This window comes from Nestor notabilis, unplaced genomic scaffold (genome assembly GCF_000696875.1).
Source record: "Nestor notabilis isolate BGI_N333 unplaced genomic scaffold, ASM69687v1 scaffold6105, whole genome shotgun sequence".
NCBI lineage: Eukaryota > Metazoa > Chordata > Aves > Psittaciformes > Psittacidae > Nestor > Nestor notabilis.
The window spans coordinates 44589-57917 of NW_009930533.1; the positions used below are offsets into that span (position 1 = coordinate 44589).

The window sequence follows — 13329 nt, forward strand, 5'->3', positions numbered from 1 at the left end:
GCTTTTACTGTGCTCGCATTTTCATTTTAGATTCAGACTTAGAGCCTGGAAAGTAATCTAAGATTTCCTGGCCTAAAACTTCTATGGAAAGAAAACACAAGCATCACGTACAAGTGTCACCAAAATAAGCTGTTTTATGACGGCTTCCTTACTGGTAGATAGCATTTTTGTTATTTTTCATAAGAGCTTTTTTTTTAATCCTGGAGACGTATGATGTAATAATGAACACATCGCTTTTTAAATTAGGTTTTATGTATTATTTCAGCATCCAAATATGGAGCAGGAAAATATCACATGACTTAGCTAATAAAATGCTGTAAGAATCATACAGTGGATTCACTCTGAATAATCTACCATCTAAAAATTATTCCCTGAAGGTACTTAGCCAAAGCTTACACAAATTTTTGCACAGGAAAAAAAGGCTAAATTTGCCAGATAATTTATTCACAACAAAGGACTCAACCATGACTTGCAGTGACTTTCACGCTGCTGAAAAGTTCCCAGAGCAGAGAGATGTTTCGTTACATTGGTCTGACAGCTGGTCTCTCATCATGATTAAATGGCTTTCCCTTGGGTGAGCTCCAGAAATATGCTCGGGTTTGAAACAGAAGAGATTCAGAATTCCACATTGGCCATTAAAAGTTTCTTACGCACACACAGACTAAAACATAGCCCAGGAGTGTTTGGATTTGTGATATTTTTCTGTTGCTCTTTAGAGAGAAGACTCTTGTAAGCTACAGACTCAAGCTTCCAGTATGAGGTCAGCCAGTAATTAAAATACTTGTTCCTAAGTCTGGACATTCAACTCAGATACAGAATACCAGCTTATCAACAAACACCACACTGGTTTTATGGCTTGTGAACTAGGTCTTGAGGTATTGCAGTCTAGCATGACATTGTCCAGAAGTTTTATCATTGCGCCCGTTTCACTTACTAACCTAGCAGCTTCAGGACTGAGACAACAATCACTTCCAACAGCGAAGCATTTCTTAGTCCTGCTCCATGCTTAGAGCAAAAGAAAAGGAATGAGAGAAAACTACCAGTACTCAACTAGAGAACAAGCTTCCTGAAGCTGGAGCAGCAAAAAGCAGCTATACAAGCCAACGCCACATTTACTAGACCCCAGTGGTGACTCCTATCATGTCATAACACCTCAGAAGAGAAGCCTCCTCTCCTCTGTTTGAGAGGACAGATGGAGTGTCCATAGCCTTTGTATGCCCCACTTACTAAAATCTTAACTGTAGAGAATGGAGGAACAGCATTAAAGTCTTCTTCAGAGACCCAAATATATTATAAATTATGAGGTGGCACTTCCGAAGGAAGTGTAAGATCCTGAAAATCTGTATCTAAAAATGTGGGTGTTCTGAGATTTCCTAGAAATCAGCAATATCTGTATTAACAGCACAACCTCCTTGCACCATTCATCTTACGGTAATCAAAAGATTATATTGTCACGAAGAAATTATCTTAGTTCTACCTGATGCTTGAATCTTTTTGAATAAACCCCCCCTAACTGATAGTTAACATGAAAAACTAAAATCAGGTGAAGAAATATACTACTGAATTCCATATACTGGCCAGTTATAAAACCTGCAACAGCTTTTCCCCAAGAAGACACCTACATAAAACTGCCACTTCAGCAGCCTTATATACACTGGGAGTCAACCATTGCCTACGCAACCATTCTTTAGTCTAATACATCTGGGTCTCGATATACACTCAGGTTGACACCTTCCATCTTTTTCATCAATGTATGCAAGAAGAGTAAAATATATGCTCTGCTAGAATTGTGACAGGAACAGAGTTTTTTATTAAAGTTTCCTCTGATCAGAACTCTCCTGCAGCCAAAGACTGCATCTTCCTGGTACTTCACTGTCAACTTTCTAAATCTCAAGTGTCATTCAGATTTACAACATTCCTGCCTGGTTCTCCATCCAGATTTTGAAGAACCATTCACTCTTACAAACAGGAACTGGCAGCCTGTAAATAAATGTAATGGTGGAATTGATAATAAGCCCTATTTCCACCAAAAGGAATTTTTTTGCTAGGTATGAGGCCGATGACATGAATCCAACATGGCTGACCACTACCTACTATTTACCTTTACAGCTGAAATTATCCATCTATGGTAACTTTAATCACATTAAAAAGTTCTTGAAATCATACACACCAAACTTAAGATTTCATCTGATTACTGAAGGGACCTTATGATTAAATTGGGTTGCAATAGGTGAACATCTTATACCAGTGTCTCAAACTTCCAGTGTCACAACTAATTCTACACTTTACCAGAAACACTTTGCATTACTACTTACCCAATGAACGCAAGCAACTGCCCTGCCACCACAACTCTCCCACTTATTTTTGACAGTTTTGGTAAGAGCAGGTAATTCTAACTTTAGGACATTCTATAGTGGTTGATTTCTGCAAAAGTTGAAATGGTAAACTTTCATGAGTTACTCATTTTGTCATAAACACACACATATATATATACACACACACGCACAAAGCTAATAATATTTGAAGAAAACTCTGTTACAAATTGTATACACATACACAAAAAAATCAATGAAGTTTCATGACGTGATCTTAGTAAACTGCTCCCTTAATTGGAAAATCAGCAACTGCATTAATTGCAGTCACAGAATTCTAAGGAGAAATAAAAAAGGGCATCAACAGCAGACTCCCCACCAAGATTTGCAGAGCTTATTGGTAATTCATGGGTGAAGAGAACATTCATTATGGCAGAAAAGCTAGGAGACATCTTTGGAGCAGTTCAGGACAGTTCTGACACCAGATTTTGTATTTTATAAGGGGATGACTTGCTACTGACATAAAGTTGTCAGATAAGTAAAAACCTGAAATGCACTGGAGAGAAATACATTAAAACCTACAGAAGTAACTGACTGAACAACAAAATAAAGAGTGGATAAACATACCCGCAGATAAACAAAAAATAACACTCTTGTACTGTAAAGCCCTCAGTGCACATGCCAGGTATTACTCCATTTATACACTAGTCCACTCTTGGTTAATTGTTGCTGCCTCATTCCAAAAATTACATACATAGTTTTTCCCTAGAGTCCATAAACTGTCAGAAACTATGTAGAAATCTCACATAGCAAAAGTGGAAATAAAATTGCAAGACTCAATTGATCTCAGAGTATGAAAGTTACGACAAACGGCCCCCATTTTATCCTCCCACCACTTCAGCTATTTCCATTTGTTTGTCTGTCTCTTCTTTCTTCCTCCCACCACCCGAGGAAAGTAGGCAGTTCACATGTTTTCCCACTCCAAGCCTGGAAAAGGGTTGAGGAAATTAATTTTATCCTTTCAACAGATGAAGTTATGGATTGTAAGTGACCTAGTCTCTTACTGTGTGAAAACAGTATTTTAATACTTCTGACTTGTCATTAACCAATACATTACTAGGAAATTGTTCTTGAAATTAGAACATGCTGCTGATGTAAAAAGATTAGGAGGCAAAGAGATGGGCCTAAAAATACGAGATCCAAAGCAGAAGGAGTCATGCAACCTCCTGAATATGGAATGGGAAATTGATAGTAGCTACGTAAAGAGAATTGTTTGAGGAACTCCAACATCTGGAGGTGTACGGAAAATATAAAATATAATATAAATGATAAAAGCCCTGGAAAGTCCCCAAGTCCTCTTCAGAGCATTTCAGTGAAACGGCACAAAGCACATGCTCCATCACATTTCCATACAGGACATTTCTGAATCAGCAAGTCTAACATGAAGGTATTTTTTTCAGGGGTCAATTTTCCCATTGATGCAAGGAGGATTTACACATGCAAGTCTCATTAACATTAATAGGAGTTACCTACATAAATCCCCCTGCAATGATAGGAGAAAAGACCCCATAGTCTGCAAGGATCTAAGTTCTAGTGATTACCTGTCAAATGGCCCTAAGCATCATCATCACCAGAAAAAGCAGACGTAGCAGCTTCATGGCTGAAAATACTTCCAAAGGAACAGTAACTAATTGCAGTCATACAGATAAGTCAATACAACCACAGGAGGGAAAATGGCATAAAATTGGCTGTTTGCATATTAAGGGTTAATCCAATTAAGCAACTTAAAAAGAAAGTACTCATTAAAAAAGGAATTCAAACATATCAAAGCACTCCTTAGGAAAAAAAAAAAGAAGAAAGATGTGAATATTGTATGAGCTCCAAGGTGCTTGAAGGATAATACAGCTACTTGTTTAAAAATTCAATTAACCTTATCTTTCTTTAACTTGATTTATTAATAATCCTACAGATAAATTGCCAGTTTTTAAAAAGTCATGTTATCTTTTGAACACATCCTGTATGACAAGCCTTAAAAACTACTTCAAATAAGCCTAACCCTCACTTTGTATGCTTAAACTATTTAAAAGCAAGAACAAAACGCATTCAGTGGAAGATTTCTGTAAAATGCAAGACCAACAGTCTTATCTACTGCTACTGCAAGTGAGCTATTGGGTACTCAAGTACCATAAGAAAAACATTTTATGTTTCCATTCACCATAGGAACGAGACATGAGAACAGTTTTTAAGCAATCAATGTAGTGTAAAGTCATAGCCTACAACTTGTAGATTATTCCATCTTATCTAAAATCAAATTTGCAATATTTCCAAACTTTGCTGCACATGGACATGAAGCACTGAGATACTACTTTATATAAATTTGCTAACTTATATAAACATACTATCACTCATGTAAATTTCAAGCTTAGGACAGATCTCAACATGACAAAAGTAAAAAGCAGAATTATCAGGAAATCTCAGCTAACAAATGAACTGCTTCTCTTGTGTAATTGAAAGAAAACACAGGAAAATGTACTTGCAAGCAAACCTTTAATTTTCATCAAACAATTTCCCTGTAAACACAGAAGATGAAAAATTCAACTATGATCCCTATTACTGAAAGACAAACAGGGACAAGGTCCTCCACTTAGTTCTTTTACAGATCTGTAGATGTTAAATACAATTACCATATACTCATGCTTTCCAATATACATAAAAATTACAGCTAAATGAAGAGGCAGTCTGCTTATTACTATACATAAATAACTGCTCAACCACAAGCATCCAAAGATAACTGTTGTTTAACATTGGAAACATTTCAACCACATATTTTTCTGAGGACTTTGGGATTATACACACAATGGTACCTATCCAGCAAACAACAAACGCAAACACTAATAAACCAAGTTCTGAAATGCAAACTGGACAATGTATTACGATGCAAGACAAAATAAAGGTAACATTACCAGTTATGCTGTAAAAAAATAAATAAATTAACCTTTATGGCATGAAGCCATTTCAAAGGCAGGCACGTGCACCACGAAACTGTACAAAGCCTGGATGTGTCAAGTTCAGGCAGTGCTGAATATTCATTATTCAACGGCATTTTCTATTCACGTACAGTATTTAAGCGCTGCTAGAACTAGAGCTAAGCTCATGTAGAAGTTTAAACCCTGACTCATCAAAAGTCACTTATCTCTTTATTTTGATGCACTACTCATCTATTGGGTGTATATTATAAGGTAAAGATTCAAGTAAATGCTAAATATTTTTCATCATTGGAACATCTCATTTCAAGCATCGGTCAGAAGAAGTGCAAATTTATCATGGTCATTTACAACAGCTTTCTCGTTTTGTAATTTTTCATATAAATGGCTTATAAATACTTCAATAAATTTTATTGTATAAACGCTTCATGATTTATCATTACAAAACACATAATTAACAGCTATCACACTAATTTTAATCCTATTAACCAGGATCAGTACAATCCTTTGGAATTATCAGTTGAACCTTCTCCCTGCCACAAAAAGCCTCAATTAATCATCATCTAAACTTCTCAGACATCATACTTCAAAAAATTAACTACTACCTTATTAAAGGCCCAAACACTGCAACAAATCCAGGGCAACTAACACCAGGTACACTCCATTTATGATTTTACATTTTGTTGGGAAATCTATCATGAAGTTTAAATTGTGCTATTTTCCTGAATACAGTAAATTAAGTCACTAGTAAAAATGCATGATCCAGTAAGTCTTACTGAATAAAAATAAAATTCAAATATAAAATATTTTCATGCAAAGAACATCTATTGGGTTGTATTTGCTTCTGAACTATGGCATCAGTTTCAAAACTATACAAAAATTCTTCATTATACAAATTAAACATGACATCTATTACATATTCTAAAGTTACTCCAGAACTGTCAATATTATTGTCTTTAAGTTCCATTCATAAAAACACTCTGAAGAACAGATTGTGAAGCTCACCTTCCACTGTTTAATTAGCACTGATCCAATGACTTTTAGCAGAACTTTGATATGTTGTGTCAGAAGATCATCATCTGACTGGTAAGCAAACTTGCACAATTTTTCTTTTCATTAGTTTCAACTTGGTGCCTGTTTAAAAGATGGAGGATTCCTTCCAAGATGTAAAATGAAAAAACAATTACCTCAACAAATCATGAATCCTATTTTAGCATTTTAAATACAAATGCTTTGTTCTACGTTTTCTGTTGAGCTACAAACACCCCTGGACCTGGTAGACCTATGACTATTTAGAAATGTCTCAGCTATCAATGACGCTATTTGATGAAGAAAGATTATTCAAGCTAAGGAAAGTAAGGCAATTGCAAATAATACAGCTACGGGGTTTTTAAACCTCTTTTTCTTACCCTTCCTCCCTTACATTCTAGTTTGGGTCAACCTCCTTTTCTACTAAGAGAACAGTGGTAATTCATTCTTCATTATCTTCCTTCTTAACAGCAGTACTACCTCCACTACTGTTTTCCTCAGTTGAGGATTCAGGTTTTGTCTCTGGCGAATTACTGAATCCAGACTCTTCTGGTGCAATCTCATCTTCATCATAAATAATATCTTCTGGATTCGGTGGTGGTGGACAAAATTCCTCTGTAGGAAACATTTCATGGAAAATGGTCTCCGCCTATTCAGAAAACAAAAAAAGCATGAAAGAAACTTTGCCTTGAAATGTAATACCTTGTAGCGATGTTTTACAGATATTCAAGATCAACCTCTGTTCTTTCAAATCAATAGTGATTTAATACTTTGACAGTATTGTAAACATAAGGGAAATCCATTCCTTCTTGCAGCCCACGAAAAAGGAAATGCAATCACCTTTTCACATTGTTCTACGATGAAAATCAACTATGGCTTCTTAAAAAATGCTGCTCTTTCTACACTATAATGAGAACAAAGATGATTGTCTGCAAACAAAATGATCTTTTGCACTACAAAAATATCCCTAGCTGCACTCAAATGCAAAGCATGAGAAAGATCCTTTCCAGAGAGAAGAATCCATTTCATTTAACAGGCAAACACAGGAAATCGTTAATATGTGCAACCTACATCATACCTATGTGGGTTTCCCTCATAAAAATTACAGAAAACTTTCTGTTTTCGTTTTTGTGAAGAGCTCATGTGTACCTCAGTGACAAATTATTCTCATCCGATAGAATATTATCATTAAATATATAAGCATATTTGTATACATTTCTAGTTTACTCAAAAAAACATGTCTATCATTACAATGTATTATGTCCATAAACGTATGTGCCCAAATTGTGTCTTTCCAAGAAGAACTGTAGAAGCATCTTCTATTCAGATAAAAAGACAACTCTCTTAAGATATAGCTCAAAGATTTAGTTTAGAATGCCACTTACTCTTCATGTCATCAAGGTTTAGAAATTAAGTACACACAAAAAGTCAAGTTTTTTGACCACTGTAATGAAAGACATTAAAAAGAAACATGTTCTTGATAACATCAGGGTACTTGTTATAACAGAATATAACTAAAAAATCTGGGAGAAAAAGAACCAGAATAATATGATCTTAGAATTCTTGAGAACCAGACACTGTATAAAAAGAAAAGAGGCAAAAAAATAAAATCCTTTAAAACCCACAAGAATGCAAGGAGCTTTGTTAACTGGTGTTAAAGAGTTTTACATGTTCTTGTGCAAATAACTTGCCTATAAGCATAAGCTAAAAAGAAAACTAAAAAGAAGGCAAGCTAGAGACACTGAGGAATTCTAAGGCAAAAAGAGACAGCTGATATAGATCACAGTTATGTTTTGGGTTCCTAAAAAGGCAAAGGAATATTGCCTCAATTTAGATATTCAGTAAACTATACCCAAAAGCTGACCTGAGACAAGAGCTCCCACATAGGGAAGACTGCATTTAATCTTTATACTCATACTGCTACTAGACACACCCTGAAGAAGCTGACAGTAGGGTCAGTTAATGCCAACTGCAAAGGCTGATTTCACTATGAGGATTCCTGGACAAGAGGGAATTGTTTTCAGATTAATACATCATTGAGCATGCACCAAACAGCTTTCTGTGATAAACTTCACTGCCCACTGTATTTGTGCCACACCAGCACGTGGATGTAGAGCTGCAGTATTAACTGCCTGAATGACCCCATCTACTCTCAGTTCAATTTAATTTTTCATTCTGCTTCCTAAATTTCGCTGTCCCATTCCTATTTTAAACTGCCTGAAACTATTAATATTAGTATATGAAAAAATATATAAATAATAATTAAAAAAATCTATGCTTTATTTAAAAAATATGGTTTTGCAATTTGAAACCTTGCCTAGTAATTTTAGGGGGTAAGAGGGTACAAATATCCTACAGGAAGTTTACAAAACTGACTTTTTGAAGATAAGAGAAACTTTTTATTTCAAGTCTGCACTTGTGCTCGAAACTCCAAAAATATACTTAAACTACTGTTATAGTTAACAGAATACTGAAGAGAGGTATCATATTTTGCACTAAATATATTGCAAATGAGAGCAGACAAACATTTTCTATGCAGTTCTTAATAATTATTCAGTCTCCAATTGGTCAGTCCAAAAATGGTCATATCATTATGAGGTTGAACATGGAAATAAATTCTCAGGATGTTACGTGGGACATCATAACATTGACTGTAACTGAACAATTTAATGCTATAGAGTGCTTTCAGGTCTACCAATTCTTTAAGATAACCTTATCCAGCTGAAATAATGCAGAACAACCAATAAAAATTTAACAGTTCCTTCATTATAACACTTTGATACTTATTGTAGCTAATTAAATTAGTAAATAGTTCCTGCAATATTTAGTAGTTAAGTGTACCAGCTTTCAAGTGTCTATGTTTGAATTAAGTATTAAGACATAAGCATGTAAAGCATTTGCATAAGATACTCTTAATAACTGTTTGAAGTTGAATAAAACTATGTGTTGTTACTGTTTTACTGTACCCCAGCTACACAACTTGATGGCATGTAGACAAGCTATATGGGCTTTCAGAGCAACTTTTACAGAGAACACTACCAAACTAACAGCAGTCTGAAATACAACACGCTTGAGTAACTCTGAAATCCTTCCAGATATAGAAAAAACCATAAACAGGTTAAAGGACAAATATTGGCATGACAATTTTAGTGCTTCCTCTTATAAACTTGAAGATGCTTCAGAAATCTGAAATACTTGGGAGAACATACTACTTTAGAACATAGTAATTCATGCCAGATTGTAGCAGTGAAAAAACAGAAAACTGAAGCCAGATGCTTTACTTGATCTATACATACAGAATTTAAAGAAAACATAAATGTTACATTGTATTTTATTTAGCCTATCCCAAGGGCAAATAAATGCAGACATCAAAATTAATTCAATATTATACTAGGAATTTAACACTAAATTAAAATGAAACAAGAATTAAGTCATTTGTGTACAGAGCAGTAGATGGATAATTGTCTGTAAAAGTTGTGGTGTCTTGCCTTCTAAATAACATATCTTCAATACAGTCACACAGCATGACGTATAGAAGTTAGTGATACTAATAGTAATGAAAACATAAATCATGGGAAGTTATCATTAAAACAGTAAACACAGAATTGATTTCAGAAATTAGATTCAATTTTCCAAGCTATCTTCAAGACTAATACACACATAGTGGGTTTTAATCTGTTTTTTTAAAGTGTTCTGATCCATGAGTTTGTGAATATTTCATGTTTGGAGATTTCCATCCCATTGCTAAGAAAATGAAAGCCATCTGGGGGTAGAAGGCACACCAACTTCCATCTATTTTCCTCCTCCACTTGTCTAGACAGTACCAACATGCTAGATGGGATGGGCGTGTTCTGACTGCGAGTTCTGCGTTATCCTCAGTCTACTCTTCATTTTGCTCCCACATAAGCTCCTTGGTTTCATTTTCCCTATGACTCTTAATTATAAACATGCTTACAGTGTAATACTTTCCACTCTAACTAGTGACCATTTGTTTCAAAATTTAAAACAGGTTAAAAAAAATGTAGCTTCTACCTACTCCTTGAAAGGCAGCATTTCAGGCTCTTCACTGCTTCTCCTCAGAGACCTGCTTGCTCAACATCTGTCTCACTGATGGTCAACAGATTTAACATGAAGGCTAACTACAGCACCTAGAGTATTTAAACACAGCTTGATCTATAATACCATTACGCATTGGTAAGAAAAAGAGCTCCTAAGGTAAGACAAAGCTGAATACTAGAAAAGGTGGCTATGAAAATTAGAATGAGGCTGGGCTTTAAGTGTATTTAAACAGCTTCTAGCTTGCACTGTTTTAAATAATAATAGTTTCAAAAAAATCTCAGAATAGAACTAATTTACAATTTAAAACTGCTAATATAATAACTGTCTTGTATTATTTTTGTCTTTACAGTTCTTTATCCTCTTGGGAGGCAAATTATTGCCTTGTAAAGCAAAATGAAGTGTACTATTAGCCCTTAATTATACTGTTCTGACCCTACAGTTCAGGCTATGTCAGCCTTTGCACTTTAAAATCTTATTTTTAAGAGGTTTATGACTTGGTCATAAAAAACTCCTACAGCTGGTTAGAAGATGGCATGCACATTCTCTGAACACGGCCATTAAAAAACTACAGCTTTAAAAATAACTAGCATCAGTTAATCCCACAAAGATCGAAGTGTACTCAGGTTAGCACTGAAAGCACCCTGACACCACAGTGACTGCAGTGGTAGATTTGCCTAAGAATTTATACCTCCTCTATCAAGGTGGATCTCTGAATGGAAGAGCAAAGGAGCATGTTTTTTGTTGCACAAGTCGCAATCTAGGTATTTGCATGATCTTGTCTTCTGCTCAACAGTAATGGGGAAGGCACAACAAGAGGTGTGATAGGAAGTTCTTTGTGAATTTCTACGTACACCTACTTGTGTCCCTGCATATTCTGCCAATTTTCAGCACAGAAAGTGGTTATTTCATGATCTCTTCATCTACCTAGTATTGCTTAGAGAGCTTTTACTCTTCACCTCCAATTTCAAAGCACTAGTAGTTTGTCTTAAATTGAGTACTTGTATGCCTATACTGCAGGCAAGTTACAAGTGGTTCTCAGTTCAGGATTGTAGTTGGCAGGAACTAGTTACGTAGACACCCAAATACTGAGAACTAACAATCAGAACTGATTGTGATTTGGTGCCAAATATTATCTCAAGGTCATGAATAGAGTAACATTCCCCCTCAATTCCTTCAGAGATACAGTTAAACCACATTTTTTTTAATATGATGGTATTAATGCAAAGAGAAAATAAACCGAGACAGATAAATTCAAGTACCAGATTAGTAATTATGCTGGATTTTTTTCCCCCAAAGGTTTTAGGTTTGTGACTACTTCCTGTGCCTATTAGACTAATTTGATGATCCTTCCAACTTGAACTCTAGATAGACTTTTTTGACCTCTAATTTCTACAGTAGTAGCTTCTTTACTGCCGTACTTCCTCTCTAACCCTACAGGTAAAAAGCTACAAATTTTGGGGAGTTATCATCTGTATTTTGGAATTGACAGTTTTTCTTTTCTACAGTATTAAAGCAATTAACCACTGTGCCAAGACCATCAACTTCAGGAACTGGTGCCTTCTAGGTTCCCTTTACGTGTTCAGATTTACTATCTGCTACTCCTAATGACTATATCACCTGACCTTTTCTCAAGTTTCCTCCTTTTTCAATCCCACTGACATTCACTGTGTTTATTAAGTAAGACTTTTTGCACATTTAGCTGTAAAGCTTTACAGCTGTATTAGTACTAATTACCTAGCATAAAGGAGAATAACCCGAACAACGAAGTCCAATGCAGTCTGCTGTTAAGTCTTTAATTTTAAAGTTCTGTAACCAAAAGAAGCAGACTGCATTGGACTTCGTTAGGTCTTTAATTTTAAAGTTCTGTAACCAAAAGAAATGATCAGTTTAACAAAAAACCACAAACCTGTTTAACAGCACAGTCATTTCCTAAAGCAGAGTCTGGTCCAGAACAGACATAAACATTCGAGGGTAACCCATCATATGACATTTTCTCTACTCCTGAAGAATCTCTCATGTTGAAGTAGACTGCCCAGAGCACTTTGGGTTTTTCCAGTTCTTCATTTTCAGTCTCTGGGGGGGAAAAAAAACAAACAAACAAACAAACAAAAAAAGTGTTTTCAGTAATCAATGTTCACGATGGCTGCCCCATCCCTGCAGTGTTCAGGGCCAGGCTGGACGGAGCTTGGAGCAACAAGGTCTAGTGTAAGGTGCCCCTACCCATGGCAGGGGGTTGGAACTAGATAAGTTTTAAGGTCCTTTCCAACCCAAACCAGTCTCTGATTCTATCTGTAATGAGGGAAATATGTAATCTAGCATTCTAAAAGTCAATTTATTAACATGGAATGACTGTAATAAAGTATTTTTTTTCTTTAAAAAGCCAATTAATTTTACTTGCCAACCTTTTCTGAGGTAGTCTTTCATGATACTTTTCCTTTACAACCACAGGTACATAAGCGTTACTTATTCTGTACACACTATGCTGTACAGGAAGCAATCATCACATAAAAGCATGCTACCAAGAAGTTTGGTCTAAATTTAATTCCTTTCCACTTGACGTTATCTTAGCTTACGCTGGATAAGTTCCATAAGCATATGATGGTCTGAACAAGTCCTCCACAGGCTGTCTCAACTTGAAGCTACTGCATTCCATATGCAGATATTTCTCATGTATAACTTTTTCCTCCCTCATTTAACAGTTTATCTTTGTATGGAAATGCTTCTCATAACAGACCTTTGTGTGCTTTAAGATTGAGAGTCTTCAAGGCAATCTAAGGAAAATAACTAATGCTCACAGTTTAAATAAAAGAAATTTTAAAGAAAAATCCACAAAGAATACTCCCCTCCTCCCCCAAATTAACTGCAGATAAAGAATTACTAATACCCAGAAGTACTCTATTTGAGATGTGTGATCTGCAGTATGTAGAATCTCTAAACAGCAGGAA

At 35.5% G+C, this 13329-nt stretch overlaps 1 protein-coding gene across 1 annotated transcript in view; it reads right to left on the minus strand.

Annotated features, from left to right (window-relative positions):
- Nucleotides 1–6767: 6767 nt before the first annotated feature.
- LOC104406458 (rab proteins geranylgeranyltransferase component A 2-like) overlaps nt 6768–13329 on the minus strand; it is a gene marked incomplete at its 5' end in the record, with an annotated part of 54755 nt that continues 48193 nt past the window's right edge. The window contains 2 exons of the mRNA XM_010015428.1: nt 6768–6974; nt 12291–12457. Of these exons, the coding sequence (XP_010013730.1) occupies nt 6768–6974; nt 12291–12457 (374 nt within the window). The remainder of the gene's footprint in view (nt 6975–12290; nt 12458–13329) is intronic.